Source organism: Helianthus annuus, chromosome 17, assembly GCF_002127325.2.
Source record: "Helianthus annuus cultivar XRQ/B chromosome 17, HanXRQr2.0-SUNRISE, whole genome shotgun sequence".
In the NCBI taxonomy this organism is placed as follows: Eukaryota; Viridiplantae; Streptophyta; class Magnoliopsida; order Asterales; family Asteraceae; genus Helianthus; species Helianthus annuus.
Genome location: NC_035449.2, coordinates 58,269,807 through 58,293,277, shown reverse-complemented (window position 1 = coordinate 58,293,277; position 23,471 = coordinate 58,269,807). Strand labels below are relative to the sequence as shown.

The 23,471-nt window shown below is 36.3% G+C and overlaps 1 protein-coding gene across 1 annotated transcript; it reads left to right on the top strand.

Moving 5' to 3' along the window:
• The first annotated feature begins 12,504 nt into the window (after nt 1–12,504).
• Nucleotides 12,505–21,532, top strand: LOC110926058 (transportin MOS14). Its single transcript, XM_022169818.2, has 24 exons — nt 12,505–12,947; nt 13,981–14,079; nt 14,230–14,451; nt 14,551–14,670; nt 14,836–14,919; nt 15,017–15,076; nt 16,682–16,807; nt 16,934–16,995; nt 17,606–17,662; nt 17,761–17,884; nt 17,970–18,104; nt 18,188–18,268; nt 18,343–18,456; nt 18,555–18,634; nt 18,737–18,872; nt 18,983–19,132; nt 19,223–19,305; nt 19,392–19,579; nt 19,654–19,746; nt 20,262–20,449; nt 20,535–20,646; nt 20,738–20,895; nt 20,982–21,098; nt 21,183–21,532. Exons 1-24 carry the CDS (start codon nt 12,741–12,743, stop codon nt 21,399–21,401), a joined length of 3,015 nt encoding a protein of 1,004 aa, XP_022025510.1. The 5' UTR covers nt 12,505–12,740; the 3' UTR covers nt 21,402–21,532.
• Nucleotides 21,533–23,471: the final 1,939 nt, after the last annotated feature.

The window sequence follows — 23,471 nt, the reverse complement described above, 5'->3', positions numbered from 1 at the left end:
ATGTTGGAAAAAAAGTGTTTTTGTCTTCCTTTTGTATTTTCAGGATGAAATGAGCTCAAAATCACAAAAGAAGCAAAAAGACAACTAATTCTACCATAAATACAAGAAAAAGGAACAAAAGTGGATTGCCCGGACCCTCAACGGCACCTCCCAAGGCAAAGGAGAAGAAACAGAGTCTGAACACGCCCCGTGTCCAGCGAACACGGGGGCGTGCCCAGGAAGCAGCAGAAAAGACAAACCAGTAGAAGCTTCCATTGCCCACCACGGGGCCGTGTCCAGCGAGCACGGGGGCGTGGTGAAAGTACAACAGGCGCATTAATTGTAATTCGCAATTACAATTAATGAAGTGAGAGAATGTCAGACGGGCACGGGGCCGTGTCCAGCGGACACGGGGCCGTGTCCAGCCTTCTGTTCAGCCTATAAATAGAGGAGCTTGGCTTCATTCTCTCTCATCCCTTGGCACACCACCTCTCTCACACTTCATCCACCACCCACCACCACCATAACACCATCATCCACCACCATCATCCATTGTCCATCGTAGAGTGTGTGAGTCGTCTCGGGATCCAAGATTGATCGTAAGAGTTCTTGACAATCAAGGCCATGTTTGCCTAAGTCTCTTACATCACTTGGTGAAGACAAGTGTTTAGTATAATACTTTTTATTTTTAATCTTTTGCACTTTTTATTTGGTTTTGTATTAATGACTTTAATAACTAGTTACTTATGTTGAAGGTGATCTTTCCTTATCGTTTGTCCGTGGTGTCTTGGCATTATTTTACTGTCTATATAAAATAAAAGATTTTCACCATTCATATCTCCACGGTCTATATGGAGGTATGTTGGCTACCTGGTCCGGGGTTAAGGGAACGGTTTGGTAAGGGTCTTGCCCTTGTTCAGCGTTTAGAGGTCCTGCTTGGGACCTGAGTCAAATTTAGTAGGATCTCCTTCAATGCCCATAGGTATTGGATGGCGGGGATCCAAACTCTTTGACCCCCTCATAAGTTAACTACTATTAATACTATAACCCGGCTATTTAGGACTGTATCCCTGCTGACTCAGACTACTTAGCCGAGGGTAACGTCACCGCCAAAAGCGGGGCCTACCACAATTTGCATTAATAACTTAATTCATTATCTTTCAATAATCCGACCCTTTAGGATTGTATCCTTGCTGACTCAAACTACTGGGTTGAGGGTAACGTCGCCTTCAAAAGAGGGGCCTACTACAATAACTAAGATAATCTCTTAAACAAGTGCAAAAGTGCGAAAATAATCAAAGGTTATACTAATACACGTGTCGGATCCAAGTGATTCATCTTGTCTATCTGTTTTTATTTTATTTTTATTTTCAGCATTTAGTTAGTTTTTATTTTCTTTGTTTAAAACACTTTTCTAACCTTTTTGATTTGATTAGACGTTGAGGATAAACCGGTATTAAAAGCTCTTGTGTCCTTGGACGACCTCGGTATCTTACCAACACTATACTACGTCCACGATGGGTGCACTTGCCCATATGTGTGTTTAGTGTTAGTAAATATCGTGTTTTATAAATTTAAAACTTGGTTAAAAGTGTAAAAAGGGCTTAAATATACATCAAAAATATATACACACTGACACACATCAAGTTTTTGGCGCCGCTGCCGGGGACACAAGGATTTTAAGAAAGCTTAAAATCGACGGCCTAATCAGTTTTTCAAAACCTTTTTAAAACGCGCGCACATTTTTCTGCATTTTAGTTTAGTTTGCATTTACAGTAGCCTGAACACGGGGTCGTGCTCACTGAACACGCCCCCGTGCTGCATATTTTTAGAGTAGATACCCAGATACAAGAGTCTGAACACGGGGCCGTGCTCGCTGAGCACACCCCCGTGCTCAACGTGACCAGTAACTTTAATTAAAACGCCCAGATACAGACCCTGACCACGGGGCCGTGTTCACTCAACACGGGGCCGTGTCCAGCTTCTGTTTCCATCTTTATTTTTGTTTTCTGGTCCCGAGACTCAGTTGTGGTCTGTTGAGTGATTCTTATGGATCAATAATCAAGAGGTTACAACTACACCTATGATGAGGATGATTATAGGGGTAATTATTGCACTAATTGTCGTAACGCACGCTCGGTTCAATATAATACTTCATATCAACCATCCAATTCATACAACCATTATGAGGAGCCCAGGTACGAGCCATCAACTTCATACACATCCTATGAAGACCAAAGGTATGAACCTACTCCCTCATACTCATATTTTGATGAACCAAGGTATGAGCCTTCATACTCATACTTTGAAGATTCAGCATATGAGCCACCACCTTCATATTCTTATTATGAGGAACCATGGCGTGAACAACCCACCTCATATGAGTACTATGAAGAACAAAGTTTCGACCCTTATCCATCATATACTTACAATGAAGAACAATGGAGTGAACCATCTACTTCATATGAGTATTATGAGGAGCCAAGGATCGAACAACCGGATTCAAGCTTTGAGGATCCAAATTCTTTCAATCTCACCGAAGTAACTAATAGGATACTAGAACACATTAAAACTATCGAACGTTGCATAAAAGAATCTCGCGCAAAGGAAGAGGAATCCCGCGCAAGAGAAGAGCTAAAAAATGATAATAACGTAGAGATAGTTGAAAGTGTAAAAATGGAAGAACAAGAAAGTGAAAAACCGACACATGAGTTAAACAACGAAAATGGTGAGTCCGATAATGTTAAAATTCAAGAAGAGTCTAATTTTGAAGAAATTAACCTCTTGTCACCTACTTTTGAAAATCATTGTTTAATAACCCCTCATGCCAAGTTGTTAAAAGAGTTAAACACTAGTGCTAAAATCAAAGACTTAGTAAGTGTTAAGTTAACTAATGATCAAACCTCGCTAATAAAAGAAGATCCTTTTGAAATTAACATTACACCGGTTCCATGTTTCTTTCAAAATTCATTTATTAGTAACATCACCATTGATAAAGATCTTTGTGTTAACATAATGCCTAACTACATTTTTGAAAAATTAAGTGTTAGTGATTTTACTCCACTTCAAATTCCCATTTTTCTAACCGATCGGAAAGTGATAAAATCAATCGGTGTAGTTGAAGATGTTTTGGTTCAAACAAATCAATTGGTAATCCCAACCGACTTCGTCATCCTTGATGACGCCCCCTTAGTCCTGGGAAAACCTTTTGTACAAACTCATAAAGCTTTGAAAAACCGGAAATTCAACAATCTACCTCTTCAATTAGGGGCATTCAAAAGGAGCATAGATCTTGAGCGCTCAATGAAATATCATTTTGGCAATAATGACCCCCTAATTGAAGATGAGCCTGAACCACCCGATAAGGAGGGTCTAGCCAAGGACCCTTATAAACGTGGCGCACCACGGAGGCATTCCGCGGAACTATCCTTAGTTTTAGATTAGTTTAACTTTTATGCTTTCTAGTTTAGTTTTAATTTGCAGGAATAAAACACACTCGGGATGGTGAAGGATACTAAGGGAAGCTTGAACCAACACCCCATGCGCAAAAACAGAGCCTCTCGATAATTTTTCTTCATTACTGCAAGTTCAGCACGGGGCCGTGCTCACCCAACACGCCCCCGTGCCCAAAAAAACTGCAGAAAAGCCCAGTTCAGGTACCTGGACACGGGGCCGTGCTCACTGAACACGCCCCCGTGCCCAGCCTTCTGTTTACTTTTGGTACTGGCAGTCTGGACATGGGGCCGTGTTCAGCCAACACCACCCCGTGTTCAGCTACCCAGTACCATAAAATCTTGTTTTTAACCCACTTTTACACATTTTAATCAACCGAAAAACTTATTTTTGGGACACATTGAGGACAATGTGTAATTTAAGTGTGGGGGGATGCTAAAACCTTGAATTTTGCAAGTCCTAATAACAAGCCTTACACAAAACTCTATTGGAACCGCTAAACACCCCAAATTTTTTCAAATACTTTTTCATTTTTTTTTTATTTACTTGTCTTAGTTTAAGTTGGGAATAACAAGTTCTAAAAAGGTTATATTTTTATAAGTTTACAACCGATAGCGTCGTGATAAAAAAAGAACCAACATAAGAAAATTATGAAACGGTATAACAAGTCTAGTTAAAAATTCGATTATATATGCTTGGTCACATTAAAAACCCATTCCCACAAAAGTGAGTTTTGAGCCTTTATTGAGCATAAAAATACACATATTTAGATTAAATGCTCATTTTTCGTTTCTTGTGTGAATAGCCGCTCGGTCCTTACAAATCTAGAACTTGCCACGACGATACATTACCGGTCCTTACCAACTTAAACCCAAGTAAGTAAATGATGGAGGCATTAGGACTAACCATTTTTTCTTTCAAAACCATTATTTTTCATTTTTTTTTACCTACCCAAAATCCCCCTAGATAGCCCCTTTGAGCCTAAACCTTTCATTTCATTACCCCAAAACCCTTTTCACCCACCAAAAACCTTTTTATTTTTTTATTTTAGTAACAAGTTCGCTTTTTCGTAAACTCACCTTTTTATGTGACGATCAAAAAAAAAAAAATGATGATGATGAAGTCAAAAACAAACAAAAGCTATAAAAGCTTGTTTGGAGAAATACTTCAAAATAAAAAGTCACTAAAAACAAGGTACTTCACGAAAACCGACGCTTGTTACGATTTTCGCCCTTTTTACTAACCACTAACCAACCACCCACCTTTAAACCCAAGCCTTCACCCAAAAGTCCTCTTGATATTTACAAAGGTAAAAAGTTAAAAAGGAGGAGGATTGATTGCTTGGCAAGCCTATGGAAGACGTAAGTTCCGTGCCGCTCTCGAGTGATTCACTAAAATATACACCTTCGGCCGAGTGTTGAGTGATCTCCCGTGAGGTATGTGAACTTGTATATAAATGGAATTTTAATAAGGCATGCTATGCCCAAATAAGTAATTCATCTTATGAAAAGTTCAAAATAAATCATAACGAATAGGATTGTAAATAAATAAAAATAAAACCTATAAAAACCTTGGATTCCCGACACTCTAGGACAAGCTAAAAAAACTTCTCTTCTACCTATTCCATTTGGGAGTGTAAGCCACATTTAAAGAGTTTTGCTTGAGGACAAGCAAAAGTTCAAGTGTGGGGGTATTTGATGTGTGTAAAATGCAACATATAAATCACATCAATTAAGGCATAAAACTAACCCTTTTTTAGTACTAATGTTGGAAAAAGAGTGTTTTTGTCTTCCTTTTGTATTTTCAGGATGTAATGAGCTCAAAATCACAAAAGAAGCAAAAAGACAACTAATTCTACCATAAATACAAGAAAAAGGAACAAAAGTGGATTGCCCGGACCCTCAACGGCACCTCCCAAGGCAAAGGAGAAGAAACAGAGTCTGAACACGCCCCGTGTCCAGCGAACACGGGGGCGTGCCCAGGAAGCAGCAGAAAAGACAAACCAGTAGAAGCTTCCATTGCCCACCACGGGGCCGTGTCCAGCGAGCACGGGGGCGTGGTGAAAGTACAGCAGGCGCATTAATTGTAATTCACAATTACAATTAATGAAGTGAGAGAATGTCAGACGGGCACGGGGCCGTGTCCAGCCTTCTGTTCAGCCTATAAATAGAGGAGCTTGGCTTCATTCTCTCTCATCCCTTGGCACACCACCTCTCTCACACTTCATCCACCACCCACCACCACCATAACACCATCATCCACCACCATCATCCATTGTCCATCGTAGAGTGTGTGAGTCGTCTCGGGATCCAAGATTGATCGTAAGAGTTCTTGACAATCAAGGCCATGTTTGCCTAAGTCTCTTACATCACTTGGTGAAGACAAGTGTTTAGTATAATACTTTTTATTTTTAATCTTTTGCACTTTTTATTTGGTTTTGTATTAATGACTTTAATAACTAGTTACTTATGTTGAAGGTGATCTTTCCTTATCGTTTGTCCGTGGTGTCTTGGCATTATTTTACTGTCTATATAAAATAAAAGATTTTCACCATTCATATCTCCACGGTCTATATGGAGGTATGTTGGCTACCTGGTCGGGGGTTAAGGGAACGGTTTGGTAAGGGTCTTGCCCTTGTTCAGCGTTTAGAGGTCCTGCTTGGGACCTGGGTCAAATTTAGTAGGATCTCCTTCAATTGCCATTGGTATTGGATGGCGGGGATCCAAACTCTTTGACCCCCTCATAAGTTAACTACTATTAATACTATAACCCGGCTATTTAGGACTGTATCCCTGCTGACTCAGACTACTTAGCCGAGGGTAACGTCACCGCCAAAAGCGGGGCCTACCACAATTTGCATTAATAACTTAATTCATTATCTTTCAATAATCCGACCCTTTAGGATTGTATCCTTGCTGACTCAAACTACTGGGTTGAGGGTAACGTCGCCTTCAAAAGAGGGGCCTACTACAATAACTAAGATAATCTCTTAAACAAGTGCAAAAGTGCGAAAATAATCAAAGGTTATACTAATACACGTGTCGGATCCAAGTGATTCATCTTGTCTATCTGTTTTTATTTTATTTTTATTTTCAGCATTTAGTTAGTTTTTATTTTCTTAGTTTAAAACATTTTTCTAACCTTTTTGATTTGATTAGACGTTGAGGATAAACCGGTATTAAAAGCTCTTGTGTCCTTGGACGACCTCGGTATCTTACCAACACTATACTACGTCCACGATGGGTGCACTTGCCCATATGTGTGTTTAGTGTTAGTAAATATCGTGTTTTATAAATTTAAAACTTGGTTAAAAGTGTAAAAAGGGCTTAAATATACATCAAAAATATATACACACTGACACACATCACTAGCGGTGAAACTGACTCGTCCATCCTTAGCTAGATCTCTAAACCCTAAACCCTAAAGCTAAACCATAAAACTAAAACCTAAGCTAAAACGTAAAATCTAAACTATAAACCCTAAAAACTAACCCCTAAAGGCTAAAACCTAAACTGAAATCATAATCTCCTTCACATCCTATAGTATAAGGGTTCATTATGTAATTAGTTAATAGATAGTTTATGTTAGAATTAGATTAGTGATAGAAGTGCAGGGACTAGATGCGACAAAACAAAAGTTAATAACCTACATGTTTGGATCGACACATCCAAGGGGCGTACCCCTTCAGTTTGGCGGCATCAGGAAACAAGAAACACACGGACGTGACTTTTCAAGGAGACACATCCCTTCATCTTCAATTGAGAGCCACAAGATCAAAAGACATGCATGTTCGTGAAGAAACACGTCTATTGGATTCGCACCTATTCGATTAGTATAAATAGGGTTAGGATTTCTTTGTAAAAACACTTGTACATTTTCACGATTTGTATTCATTCAGAAATCAAGGTTAGTTTATTCGTTCATTGTGATTTTCATTGTTCATTAAGAAGATTCTGGGCAACAGTGGTATCAGAGCCTAGGGCTCAAATTCGTTTCGGGAAGACAATCATCAGGCGGGTGGTTGAATTCCTTAACAATTCTGATCACGCAGGAGGCGTTGATTGGGTTGTTCTTGTTAAGTTTTAACACCAATCGCATCAATCGGGTACAATTGTTGTTCGTTCGTAAATCGGTCATCAGGAGGGTGTTCGATTTTTTATCCGATCATCACTGAGGGTGTTTGGATTCTGAGTTTTTTTGTTAATTCAAATCACGGCAAGATGCTACGGTTCGAGTTAAAAAGACGGAAGCAAATCTGAGAAATTCGTATTCCGGTTTGAAGAAGCAATCGCAAATCTGAGAAGTTGGGTTGTTTGAAATTTGCAAAAGACACAAAATCTGAGAAGTTTTGTGATATCAAAACATCAAGAGGTTGTTCGGTTGAGAAGTTTAGTCACAAATCAAGCGGGTTTGGGGCTGATTTTTGGTTTGTGTTTAGAAAGTCGCGAATCAAGCAGGAAGAGAAAAACGCAGCCAAGAGGGTTGTTAAGAAAAGTCAGAAAACCGTGCAGAGAATCACGATAATAGAAGTCGGTCGGTTCGCAAATTCCAGGTTCTACGTTCTATTTTTCTGGAATTTATATAAGGTTTAGAAATTGGTTTGATTCCACGTTAGAAAGTTGGTGTGAATTTTTGGAATCATAGACTTCGGTTTTAGGAGAAAACCAAAGTTTAGAAAGTGAAAATTGTTGGAAAAGAAATTATAGCAGATTCAGGAGGAGCCTCTCCATCAAACGCGGTAGTGATTAAAAAGGGTAGTTCGTTCTCCCAGTTTCAGTGTCCTATCTTAAAGTCTACAAACTATACGATATGGGCAATCCGTATAAAAACCATTTTGAGGGCAAACGGATTATGAGAAATGATAGAACCAAAGGAAAATACGCAAGCGGATGAAAAGAAGGATATGATGGCAACCGCTTACTTATATCAAGCACTACCGGAAGATATGATAATACAAGTTGCAAGTTCCAAGAGTGCAAAAGAAATTTGGGATGCATTAAAGACTAGGCACGTCGGTGCTCGAGTGCAAAAGGCACGTCTTCAAACGCTCAAAACAGAGTTTGAGATGTTAAAAATTAAGGAGGAAGACACTATCGATTCGTTCACTGCAAGACTAAATAGTATTGTCACGAGGGCAAGTGGTCTTGGATCAACTTTTGATCAACCAACTTTAGTACGAAAACTTTTGAGTTCTGTACCAAGAAGGTTCGTTCAAATTGTTGCAACCATTGAACAATTCGCTGACTTAGAAACAACGACGCTAGACGAGACAATTGGAATATTGAAGGCCTATGAAGAAAGGACCGGTTTGGTGGATGAAAACCCGGTATATAATCAAGAGAAACTTATGTATGCGCGACGCGACAAGAACTATGGTCGTGGAAGGCATTTTGGGAACAATGGACAAGGAAGGTTCAATTCATCACAAGACAAGTGGCGTGATGGAAAGTTCAGACAAGAAGAAGATAGTGAAGATTCATCACAAAATGCTCATAAGAATAGAAGCAACCAAAGGAAGTTTGGGGAGGATTTAAGCAAGATAAAATGCTATAATTGCCAAAAGTTTGGTCATTATGCCTCTGATTGTCCTGAATCAAATCAAAGAGGAGAGGAATCAAATCTCGTGCAGGAAGACGAGGAACGAACTCTCCTAATGGTAATCAAAGAAGACTGCAAGGATCTGCTACAACAAGTTCGTGATAAAGATGGAAAAGCACATGATGGCAATTACGACATGGAGAAAGATCAAGGTGCAACTTAAGGATGTTCGAGATTAGAGGGGTGAATGAAATCATAATCTCCTTCACATACTATAGTATAAGGGTTCATTATGTAATTAGTTAATAGATAGTTTATGTTAGAATTAAATTAGTGATAGAAGTGCGGGGACTAGATGCGACAAAACAAAAGTTAATAACATACATGTTTGGATCGACACATCCAAGGGGCGTACCCCTTCAGTTTGGCGGCATCAGGAAACAAGAAACACAGGGACGTGACTTTTCAAAGAGACACATCCCTTCATCTTCAATTGAGAGCCACAAGATCAAAAGACATGCCTGTTCGTGAAGAAACACGTCTGTTGGATTCACACCTCTTCGATTAGTATAAATAGGGTTAGGATTTCTTTCTAAAAACACTTGTACATTTTCACGATTTGTATTCATTCAGGAGTCAAGGTTAGTTTATTCGTTCATTGTTCATTAAGAAGATTCTGGGCAACAAAAACAAGCTAGCGTACCAAATTATGAACATATAAGCACGGTACAATATGTATTTTTGAGATAAAGCAAGCTAGTGTTCAGGATATCTTTTCATATAGCGTAGAAATCAATGAGTTAAATGATGAAGTTTATGTAACAGAACTCTTGAAGAGTGCACACACATACACCAGAAGTCTTATATGAAGATCATATAACATTGCTTAATATAAGGGATTGTACTTCAATGGATCAATCATTGGCTACAAAAGCTTCGAGCAAATTTCAAGGAAGATCGATACACGTTACTTAAAGGCTACATATTCAAATGAGGGGGAAGTATTATAAAGTTGCACTTTTTTCCCTCACTAAGTTTTGTTGCATTTGAGTTTTCTTAGTAATATTTTTAATAAGGCAACATACCTGATCCAAAAGTATCAGAAGGAGAAAATACGCGTTTGAAGAAACACTAAGTCTAAACCGAAGGGTTTATCCTTGTGAGAGTGGTATCGTCAAGAGTGTTTAATCCTTAATCTTTCCTTGATGATGATTTAAGTGTGATATGCAAAACAAAATACCGTGAGACTCATTACAAGGATGAGAGATGAGGGGTTCTCCCTGTAACCACCCTCCGACGTGAGAATAAGTATTGTTTAAGAAGTGTAAATGAGTGTGTGTTAAGAGTAAGAAAGTAAGAGAGCCGATCCTTAAACCTATAGTCGAAGGTCTGTATCCATAGCCGTAGAGTGTGGAGAAGGAGATGGGCTGATAGGCCGGACGTCGCCAACAAGGAATATCCTGTTTGTCTCATCTGACACGATCGTTAGTGCTTGTAGAGGATAGAGACGTTGGCGCACGGTGATGTGAGTCACGTGGCTTGATGGTTGTCCTTATTGCCGAGTCTGTCACCAGATGAGAGTGGAGATCATGGAGCAGTGAACGACGCAACCTGATTGGTTCCACGTCACTGTCCTTTTGTACTTCTTGTCTCCTGTATGATTGGCCATCGTGGGAGTTGTCTGGTCAAGGCCTGGTGCATGCTGATTGGTTACAACTCCTACCATCTGTAGTACTGTACTTGTCTTAGCTGTCGCTACGCTGCATGCGCCGGTCTAGGCCTGCACGCATGCTCTTGTTAAGGCTAAGTATAATTTTGTTGTGTTTGGGTATGGTCTTTTGTGCACATGTCTTTGGATGCCTTGCGCAGGATTTGGGACCATACCCCTTCAGCATTACACTATTTTTCCCTTAGCTGGGGTTTTGTCCCACTGGGTTTTTCTGGCAAGGTTTTTCACGAGGCAGCATCTCGGAGCGTTTGAACTTGATAACCAATAGGGGGTGTTATAAATATATTATTATTATTATTATTGTTGTTGTTGTTGTTGTTATTATTATTAAATTGTCGTGGTTATCAACTCCTAAAGCAGATTGACTTGTTCTTCAAGATTTCATCTCCTATATATGTTCATCATTTTTCATCTCCTATATATATTCAATGAAATATCAATCTTTTTCTCCTATTGTTCTTTTCTTCTACTCATAATATATCTATCAATAAAATACCAATTTCTTTCTCCTATTATTTTTTCTTCTGCTCATATTATTTGCTATTAATCCTATTATGCTAGTTTCAATAGATTATATTATAAGGATTTTTTTTATAATTTAAGTTTTATTTTAGAGTCTTTATTATTATTTCTTTTATTTACTTATATATATTGAAGTTAAATGCCATTTTAGTCTCTATGGTTTAGGTCCTTTTGACAGTTTAGTCCAAATGTTTCATTTTTCGTTTGTGGGTTCAAAAAGGTTTCACCGTTGCCATTTTAATCCACCGGGTTAACTTCATTAATTTTTTCTGTTAATGAGAAGGATAATTTGGTCATTTTACATGTAATGCTGTTAACTAGAAGGGCAATTTGGCCATATAAAATGACCGAATTGCCCTTCTCATTAACAAAAATAATGGATGAAGTTAACCCGGTGGACTAAAATGGCAACAGGGAAACCTTTTTGGACCTACAGACAAAAAATGGAACATTTGGACTAAACTGACAAAATGACACAAACCACAAAGACTAAAATGGGATTTAACTCTATATATTGGTTATGTTTACCAAAATTCATATTTTGGCTAAAGTCTTTTATTTCAATTGTGTCTCTATTATCATGTCGGTTACTTTGACTGAGTTTAATGTGTATGCTAGTAGACTAACCTATAAATAAAATGTTGATTTGTAATGTATAAGATAACTCATAACATATTAATAAAATTTACCTATGGTTGTTTTATTTAAACGATTGCCAAAAACGATTGTTTTATATAAATGATTGCCAGAAAGTATTTTTTTTTTGAACTGCCAATTTCATTCAACACGAAGGCCAAAACAGCACCTTCAACAAGGAGAAAAAGGAGCTGGGCAACACAAACAGAAAGAAATACAACAAAAGAATTACAGCAAAAAGACTTTCCACCTATTCCAATCTAGCTCTACTTTTTTTGCTCTACTTTTAATCCATAAGAAGCTATACGCCATCATGTCTCCCGTGATCTTTTCCACCTTAACTGGACGATTGGAGAATATCGTTTCATTCCAAACTTTCTATAGACATCAACACTCAACCACAATGATGGATTGTATTACACATGCATAGTCACACATGCATAGTCCAACTAAAAATAATTAAAAATTAAATTAAAAACCTATACAAAGTATAAAATGTCACATAAATCCAATATTTTATGTTTGGATACCAACTAAAACTTTAAAAAAAACCGATGGTAAAACCAAACTTCCCCAAACAATTCCATTCCATTCCAAACAATAAATAGTGGAACAGCAGTAAAAGAATGGAATGTTTACGAGGTGAAGATGGCAGGTTCGGCATAGTACAAGGACAAAACGGTAATTAACCAAAATACCATTTTATTATTATCATCATCATCATTATTCTCCGGCGTGGTTAGGGTATACTGATACGCGAGTCCGGTAACACCAAAAATCACCCACAAAACCCTAATCAATCCTTCAAATTTCATCAATTGTAAATATTACCATAAGAAATGAGTCCTGTAGATGACGGCAGTTATCGATGATACGGTTTTAAATGGAGTTACAAATCCAGGTGGCGCAGGCGGTTCACGTCTTAAATCACGACACGCAGTCGTGTAATCGAGTCTCGGCTAACCAGTGGCTCGTTCAGTTCCAGCAGACCGATGCTGCTTGGGAGATTGCTACCTCTATTTTGACATCTGATCAGCCTGTTTCCGATTTTGAAGTTGAGTTCTTTGCTGCTCAACTGCTTAAGCGCAAGGTTGTTGTTTTATTTTGTGGTGTTTTTCTACATGTTTATTCACCTAAATGTGTGATTGCTTTGTTTAGGGCTTTGATGAGTTTATTGCTTGTTGAAATATGATATTACTTAATTAGGTTATTGGTTGTTATTGGTTTACTGTGATTTGTAGTAATTGGAAAGGTTGGATAAATATCATAAATCTATAGCAGCCATAGTTGTCAAAGTTGCGCGGAGCCTTGAGCATAGGCGCTTGACGTGCACAACGTAAACATACCGTTTTTTGTGTATAAGGCTTGTTACGGCTAGCCTAGGTTGGTTTCAAGCCTTCTTTGGATGCTTCAGAACAGTGTGCTCGGAATTTGCAGAATTTTCACGATTTGGTCGAAATCTGGCTGGAATCTGACTGGAATGACGCCCGAAGGTCACTGGATGGAAGCAAGGTGTTTTCCCTGCGCCTCACCTTGCCTGAGGGCTTAGGCATGCGTCCGAAGGGCTTTTGACAACATTGTCTATAGCTGCAATATAGTCGCCTCGCTTTTTTCAACTTCTTCTTACTGCCATATGCCTCTTTTATCATCCTGGTGATTAAACGTCACGTCAATTGAAGTTTCGTCGTCAGGATTTGAGGGTTAACTTATCATATGGTGTAACAAAGTGGGAGCTTTACAAGATTTGGATATTATATAGTATACACTCAACAATCTACAGGTTTTAGAAAATGCTTCCTTAGAATTGACCTTTCGAGTATATAGGTAGAAAGCATCAGGAGTCACCAGTTCACCAGAAAACACCTTTGATTGATGTAAAATTGATATCATGGCAATTTTACAAGAATTACTCATTTGGCTTTGTTATAAACACATGTTATATTGATAACTTAAGTGAACATAAGATTATTCAAGCAGAGAACTAATAATGTCTACATTATCAGACAAGAAAAGGCAGAAATCTGTGTGTGACACTTAGCTATCGACTATATTAAATTGGAATACTAATAATTTGAAATATAGTATGGGGCTCTGAAGCTATACCTTATTCTGTCACTTTTCAGATCCAAAATGAAGGACATTGTCTGCATCTGGAAGCAAAGGAATCTCTTGTTAATGCTCTTCTTCTGGCTGCTAAAAGATTCAGTTCAGGACCGTCCCAGGTACTCTACTTCTGTAGCAAATTTATATTGTTCATTTTTTGATGATTTTAATATACACAAGATATGTGCAGTTTTTTTAGTCCTGTTGGTTTGGTAACTAGATGTAATTTATTTACTTATTCTTTATGTGTTTGTTGTATTTGGGTGTAGCTCTTAACACAAATTTGTCTGGCTCTATCGACACTCATACTTCATGCTGTGGAGTACTACAAACCAATTGAGAAGCTATTCTACAGTCTTCAGAATCTTCAAGGTCAGGATGATGGCAATATTGTAGTTTTGGAAATGCTCACAGTCTTGCCAGAAGTTGTTGAAGATGAAAGTGCTAATTATAAAACCAAATCTGGTCAAAAAATTGACTATGGCCCAGAGGTACTAGAGTCTGGACCATTTAATTATTTACTTTATCAACTTCTTTTAATGTTTTAATTGTTTTACTCTAGCAACTAACATATTGTCTTGCATTATTAGCTACTATCACATACATCGGCAGTATTAAAGTTCCTACTGCAGCAATCTGAAGAGAGCTTTGATCGTACCATTCAGCTACATGAAAGGAGCAGAAAGATTCTTCGTTGTTTGTTGAGTTGGGTATGACAAATTAACGACCTTTAAATGTTTTTTAATCCTTAAAAGCTATAAATCCGAGTACTGATGAAATGACCTAATTATGTGCTCTTATATATCTTAATAGTGGTGGTTAAATGTTTTGTTTTCACATTCTTATACGTCTGAATCATGACTGCATATTTTCAGGTTCGGGCTGGATGTTTCTCAGACATTTTACCTGTCTCACTGCTAGACCACCCCCTTCTTAATTTTGTTTTCAACTCTTTGCAGGTGAAAAATTGTTATCAGGGTTATTTTGGTTATTTACAGATTCTCTTCAAAGGCTATGGTTGTTAAACTTGAACTTCTTTACCCCGAGTGTTTGTAGGTTTCATCCACGTTTGATCTAGCAATTGAGGTTTTGATTGAGCTCGTTGGTCGGCATGAGGTATGCATATTCCATAAATTATAAAATCCTCATAAAAGTTTGTTTTCTTAAACTTGGTCATTGATGTAAACTAGTTAGTTTCCTTGCGCGTTGTTACGGCGTTACCGTCTAATGAAAATGTATTATATTTGACCCGACTGTTTCCGAAAAAAAAAAAAAATTACGTCAAAACATAGATCAACTGAAAACCTACGTAAAAATAAGCACGAATACATATTATATTTGACCCGACTCATTTTCGGGAAAAAAATAAAATTTACGTCGAAACGTTAATGCATGATTTCAGGGAAAAAATTACGTTGAAACGTTAATCAGCTTGAATTTATACTGCCACCTACATAAAAAAACACGTAAAATTCAATTACAAAGTTTTTAGAAAGTTAAGGGGTTATAAGTGTCAATGCTGAAATTTGAAGGTAAAAGTATACAAAAATACAAAAACACAAAAAGACAAAAAAAAGCCAAAAGCACTATTCACGCGAGCTAATAAGCAGTTAATCTCGGCGATATATCAGTGATATATATCGGTTATCGGACCCTCAGTGCAATATCAGTTCAAAATCTTGGTTATAATATCGGTAGCAATAATATCGGCGATATATACCGATGTATCTCCGATATTTTGTCTTTGTAATATCGGTTATCTCGGCGATAATATCGGTTGGCTCATATTTATTCTTTATCTTTAAAGCCTGCTATCCAAAGTCCAAAGCCCATTCCATTTTGCGTTATTGTTGGCCTAAATATCACTAACTAAACTATATTTGCACCCTTTACACGCGTCGGCAACAATAGTCGCCCTTCCCAGTCACTCAACCTAAATCTATCACACAGCCTACAATCGTCCCTCCCAGAATGTGTGTTTAATTTAGTTTATCATTTATCAGTTTATCATAGAATGTTAGTGTTAAAATCATTTATCAGTTTAATTTAGTGAGCTATGTTGATCATCATTTATCAGGTTATCACAATTAGTGTTAGAATCATAGAATGTGTTTAATTTATCAGGTATGTCACACATATTTATAAATAAACAAGAAAAAACATTGAACCGATATCTCACCGATATCCCACCGCAATAACCGATATCTCAAATATTGGTCCTTGACCGATATCCGATATTTTTATGCATTAACTGCATAGTACGCGAGTTGATAATTGCAATATAGATAATTTGAAAATTATTATTTATACCGACACCTACATAAAAAAACACGTAAAACTCAATTACAAAGTTTTTAGAAAGTTAAGGGTAAAAGTATATAAAAACACAAAAAAGACAAAAAAAGTGTCGGATATCGGTTATAAGTGTCAATGCTGAAAGGTGAAGGGTAAAAGTATATAAAAACACAAAAAAGACAAAAAAAGTATGCGAGTTGGAGATAACAAAAAATAGATACAACAATATAATAGTGTTATTACAATATTTGTTTGTTTGGAAGATGAATAAACAAAAAAAACTTTTCAGGTCTATTTATATACTTAACAGTAAAACACCTTCTTTCTTCCGTATAAATGTAATATGTTATCTGGTTTAATATCAAGTGAAACATTTATTTTTTTGGATTAACATTCGTTTTGAGCTTCACCTTTTCTATCCTATAGGGACTGCCACAAGTTCTTATATGCAAAGTAGGATTTCTTAAAGAGGTTCTTCTTCGAGCATTTAGTGGCGGAGATGAAAAAGTAATTAGTGGTATTGCATGCTTGATGTCTGAGATTGGCCAGGCTGTAAGTAATAAAATATTCAGCATATTGCTTTTCTATATTACGCTCCTTTGTATTTCAGAAAAAAAAATGATTTTTCTTGTAGCGATTAAGATCATAAAATCTTGTAATATACTGGTTGGTATCTAGGCTCCAAGCTTGATTATTGAAGCCCGTTCTGAAGCTCTTATGCTGGTGGATGCACTTTTAAGGTCAGAACTTAAGTTATTGCTTTTCTAAATCGTTGCATTATATAAAAAACATAATGGATTTTTTTAAACCTGAAATTAGTTGTACTATGGAATCTATATCTATATCTATCTATACTATATAATACATAAAAATCTTAAGAGGACACATGTCACAATTTTAGGCCACCTAAATTTTGTTTTCCCGCCTCTTTCTCCTGGTTTATTTTTAGATATTTATTATAAATTTAATTATGAGTACTTATTATTTAACTATAAATCCTTATTATCTATATATAAATACTACATAATGATCGTTATTCTTACATTATATTTTGTTCAACTTGTGTAATACAGGGTTTATTCAACCCATGCAAATACACGTGTTTAATCAACCCGTGCAATACATGGCTTTTTAGATATATAACTTTTTATAACATTACATTTATTCCACTCGTGTAACACACAGGATTCTAACCTAGTTTGATATATATACAAAAATAACAATGTTGTACATTGTCTAACTTACGTATCTTTTATATCCAAATGTCTAAAAATCATAATTCCACATGACAGCTTTTCTCACGCATGAAATTTCTTCCACATTAAATTAAGTTCATGTGATTTCTGGCAGTTGTGTGTCTTTTCCAAGTCAAGATTGGGAGATTGCAGACTCAACTTTGCAGTTCTGGTAAATTTTTGTCAATTTAGTCAATATATTATATGCACAGTTCTGAACTTCAGATTGAATTTGTTTGCTCTCTCTCTCTCTCTCTCTACATATTATAGGTGTAGTCTTGCAAGCAATATTGCTAGAATGGATGGCGGGATCACCGAAAATTGCAAACATGTAAAAGACGTTTTTTCTCCAGTATTTTTAGCACTGTTTGATGCTCTTCTGATGCGTTCTCAGGTAACCAAATGTTCAATAAGTTCTACTTTTTTCTCCTTTTTTTAAATTTTGTTAATAACATTAAAGTAGGCATTCACTGTGGTAGGTAGATGATTCAACATATACTTGTGAGACTGCAACAGGGGACTTGCCGGATGGCCTTGCGCAGTTTAGGTTGAATTTAGTCGAGGTTTTGGTCGACATTTGCCAGATTTTAAATTCCGCTGTATTTTTGCAAAAGGTATGCACAAAGCCACAAACTTGTATTATATTTTGCATTATTATTCCCCAAGACACTAATATTGATATATTATTGTGAATCAGATTTTTTCTGGTGGTTGGTTGTCTTCAAATGTACAAATTCCTTGGAAGGAGGTGGAAACCAGAATGTTTGCTCTTAATGTGGTCAGTTACTTCTACTAGATTGTACTATAAGATTAGATAAATATCTTCAGTAAAAAAATCATTTTTTGTTACAGGTGGCTGATGTAGTACTGCATGAAGGCCAAACATTTGATCTCTCCATGGTTTTGCACTTGGTGACAATTTTGTGTGACAGGGAATCATATGAACCAAAAGGCTTTATGTCTATTGTATGTCACTTACTACCGTTTATTACAATTTACAAGTAATGTTTTTATATGTAAAAAAACTGAATATTATATTATACTCTTTCTTGGGTTTATTTTAGGTACATAGATCACTTGCGGATGTTATTGGTTCCTATTCGAAGTGGATGTCATCTTACATAACTGATGCCAGATCATTGCTGTAAGGAAACTCTTCTTTAAAATTGGATAAATGTAGCACTTACTATTTCATTTTAGGCGTTTCTATCTTCCTTCATGCTCTTAACTGATATCTTGTTTTCAGTTTGTTTTTTGCAGCTGGTATGTCAGAACCTTTATGCTCACACGCGTGTGCAACTGCTTTCCGGAAGTTTTGCGAAGATGCTACTGCGGTTATGCACAAACCTTCTAGCTTAGAAATGTTAATGTGGATTACAGAGGTTATAACTTCTAAACCTTATACCACAAACAGTTTTTTTTTTTTATTTTTTTTTTTAATTTTTTTTAATCTTCGGTATGCTGATTTATTTATTACTTATAACAATTTCAGGGACTGGAAAAATGGCACTTACCTCTGGAAGACGAGGAAGATGTTATTGGTGCTATTACTCAGATACTCGGATGTCTTCCTAACATGGAATTACGAAACAATTTATTACTTAAGTTGCTTGCTCCTAGCTTTGGATCTATTAGCAAACTTGTATGTTTTCTTCTTGTCCTTATTTTGGGAAAAAAGTGGTTTAAATTTTTATTTTTATGTAGCAATAATTGTAACTTAAATTTTATTCAGATTGAGGGGGATCATGTCCATTCTAGGCAACTACCAGGTGCTTATACTCATCTTGTGAACTCTGCAGCAAGGGGTTTTTTCAGGTTTTGTCTTAACCGTCATAACATTTAGGTTTAGTAATTACTAATATTTGAGATTATTTGAATTAACCCTTAACGAATGTATTCAGGATAGGAACGGTTTTCAGTAATCTTGTAACAACACCCTCTACATGTCATGATATAGACAATTCTTTGATTACTATTCTCGGGAGTTTTTGGCCTCTGCTTGAGAAATTCTTCCAGTCGAAGCACATCGAGAATACGAGTTTATCCATGTCAGCATGCAGGGCGCTCTCACAAACAATCAAGTCTGCAGGTAATTAACTATCCTACAAATCTTCGGAAAAATTGTAGAAAACCTCTTTCTGATAAATGTTACTTGATTTGCAGGCCATCATTTTGCGACACTGTTGCCTAAAGTTTTAGATTATTTATCAACGAATTTTACTTCATTTCAGACACACGAGTGCTACATTAAAACAGGTACAACATGTGCCTTACAATTTAAAATTGAGGGGCTAAACATGTCATTATTAAAGTTGAGGGGCTAAACATGTCATTATTAAAGTTGGGGGGGGGGCTAAACATGTCATTATTAAAGTTGAGGGGCTAAATATGTCATTATTAAAGTTGAGGGGCTAACATGTCATTATTAAAGTTGAGGGGCTAAAGTTGTTTGTTATTAAAGTTGAGGGGCTAAAGTTGTTTGATATAGTTAAGGAGCTAAGCATGTCATTATTAAAGTTGAGGGGCTAAACATGTCATTATTAAAGTTGAGGGGCTTAAGTTGTTTTAGTTAAAGGGGCTAAACATGCCATTACCAAAGTTGAGGGGCTAAACATATATACACTATTAAAGTTGAGGAGCTGAAGTTGGTTCATGCCAAAGTTGAGGGGTCAAAGTTGGCTGATGTGACAAAATAGCATATTTATAGTATAGATAATGATGAATATATGCTGCCTGCCAGTTTCTTATTATAGTTATTACTCGCTTTACAGCTTCTGTTATAATTGAAGAATTTGGTAATAAAGAGGAATACGGACAGTTATTCATCAGTACGTTTGAAAGATTTACAAATGCATCATCAATAATGGCTTTAAATTCTTCGTATGTTTGTGATCAAGAGCCTGATCTTGTCGAGGCTTATTGTAGTTTCACATCGATTTTTCTTCACAACTCTCCAAAGGTATAATTACTTGCTTTCTTCATATACAATTCGTGTGTTAGTATGATCAAATAAATTATTAATTTAGGGTTTTTATGCATCACAGGAAGTAGTAGCTTCTTCTGGTCCCCTTCTAGAAGTTTCCTTTCAGAAAGCAGCTATATGCTGTACGGCTATGCATCGCGGAGCAGCACTTGCAGCAATGTCTTATATGTCTTGTGAGCATCATTCCCATATAAATCACAAACAGACATCTTATGTATTCGTACATCCTTCTGAATTTCTAATTATTTATTTTTTGTTATTTAGGTTTCCTAGATCTTAGCTTGAGTTGGTTGCTGGAATCAGTGACATGTAACTCTGAATCATTAGTTACGTCAATGGCTGTTCATGTAATATCTCGCAGTGGTGAAGGACTTGTTTCAAATGTAGTATATGCTTTACTCGGCGTCTCGGCAATGTCAAGGGTAAAACTGTCAATCCTTTCATAATCCTCGTTTCCATGTAGTTATACAAGTCAAAAGTAAACGAGTCAACTGTTTCTCTGTCTTAGGTTCACAAATCAGCAACGATTTTGCAACAGCTGGCTGCGGTATGCAGTTTTAGCGAGAAAACAAAGTGGAAATCTGTTTTATGTTGGAGTTCTTTACACGGATGGCTACATGCTGCGGTTAGATGACATTTCCTTCTCTTTTGTTATTTGACATGTGAAATATTAATACCAGTAATGATAATATTATTATTGTTGAAGCAGGTGAGGAGTCTACCTGGGGAGTACTTAAGGCAAGGGGAAGCGGAATCTTTAGCGGGGGTATGGATAAAGGTTTTGGGTGATGCAGGAATAGATTATGTTGAAAGCAGAACAAGCGATGGAGAGAAAAACCACAAACATATGAGGGGAAAAGGTGGGAGGATACTAAAGTCTTTATTTAGAGAATTTGTTGATAGTCATCGGAACATTGCTACATGTTAAACACATTTTTGCCCTTCATTGTTTGTTGTAACATCCCAGTCAAATAATATGCATTTTTGAACCCAGAATATTGATTGTATGACCACTCAACATAATTTTTGGGAATTTTATTAAATTTTATCTTACAATCCGATCATGTTGCATTATTGATCTTGTCCCTCTCGCTCTCGCTGTTCTTATTTTGGTTTGTGTGGAAAACTTGTACAATAAAATTTGGAACAACAAGCGAAGTGGTTCAAGTGACCTCAATGTTTATCAGGATTCGTGTGAAATCAAACTGGGTTCAACGTTTACTCAAATACCGGTTTGAAAGGTTATAAAAAAATCAACAGAGTGGGCAGCTGTCCCATTGATGCGACAATCATATAAAAGACTAAGATATCATCGTCCAACGATTATACTATGTCCCAAGGAAGTTCAGATGCCCATTGTCATATTAATCTAAAATATGCTGATGGCGAGCTTGAAACCCCAGCAGAACCGATTCACATGTCCGAGAGGAATAGCAAAAGAAGCAGACAACATCCTCAATCGATACCAAATACAAAGATAATTTGGAAAAAAAAAAAAAAAACTATCAACAAAACAATAAATCAGGAACAAATACGACATGCAATAATTTTAGTATCTTATATCTTTTATTGTTTTCTTTGTATTAAAAACCAACTATTAAATTAGTATTTGTATTTTTTTTGTCACATTTTTAATCTAAATTTAGCATTTAATAAAAAAGTAAGATAAATACAAATATTTTATAATTGATGACAATCATTTACCGCCTCTCATATTATCATAACAAACCTTAGTGAAACGGGAAACCACTATTACCTATTTTACGGTGACGTGATAATATTTCTTTCACCTTTCACCTCACCATAATCAGAGGCGTATCCGAGAATTCACGTACTCTGTTCGAGTTTGAAAAAATATGTCCTTCCGTAATGTTTTATTATTATTTAAAAAAAACAATCAAGTTAGTATTGAACTCAATAAACCTAATGCCAAGTATGCTAAATTCTAAACCATTAAAAATATACACATATAATAAAAGAAACCAACTTTGAGACACGTGTCATCATATTAGGTTATTTCTTATAGATAATTATTATTTTAGTTTAATTTCTTCTAATTAATTATAGATAATCCTCCTGCTAAATATTTTTAGTTTAATTATTACTTTTATATTTATCTATTTACTTCAAATTCAAACTTAGATACCTAATTTGATATTAGAGTAAATTACGATTTTGACCCCTGTGGTTATATCACTTTTACCCTTTTAACCCCAAAAGGATTTTTTTAACATCTGAGCACTCAACGTCTATTTTTCTAACCCTTTTGGATCATAATGTCTTTTTTTCTAACCCTTTTGGCCCCTAAAAGTAAATGGATGGGGTAAGTGTTAGGGGCCAAAAGGGTTAGAAAAAAACACGTGGTTTTTTATATATTTTTATTATTTAGTATAGAAAATTACATTTATTCAACCTGTGTAATAAGTGAGGTTTTTTAAAGATGTATTATTTTATTATTTGGTAAACAATATTACATTATTCAACCCGTGTAATACACGTGTTTTTAAAGACATAACTTTTTTATTTGGTATATAAAATTAAATTTATTCAACCCGTACAATATGCTTCTTATAGATATAACTTTTTATTATTTAATATATAAAATTATATTTATTAACCCGTGCAATAAAGGGGGTTTTTAAAGATATATTGTTTTATTTTTTAGTATATAAAATTCATTTTATCGACTCGTGTACTACACGGGGTTATAACCTAGTGATTTATAAATGAGTCTATATTGGAATTGGTATGTGTTTACTATTTTAAAAAAATAACATATACATATTAGATTTTTTTCTTAAAATCACGTGCCCCTCGAAATCACGAGCCTTGTACGGAGGTCCTCCTCGCAGACCATCAAAGCCGCCACTGTCTTAACAAATGACATTAGACTACACGGTATGGGGGTCGTCCCCCTACCGTTTTGGTCCGGCGCCCATCCACACACCACCCCGCCCCCTCCGTCGGCGTCGAGTCCGTCTCCTTTGAGACGTTGGGG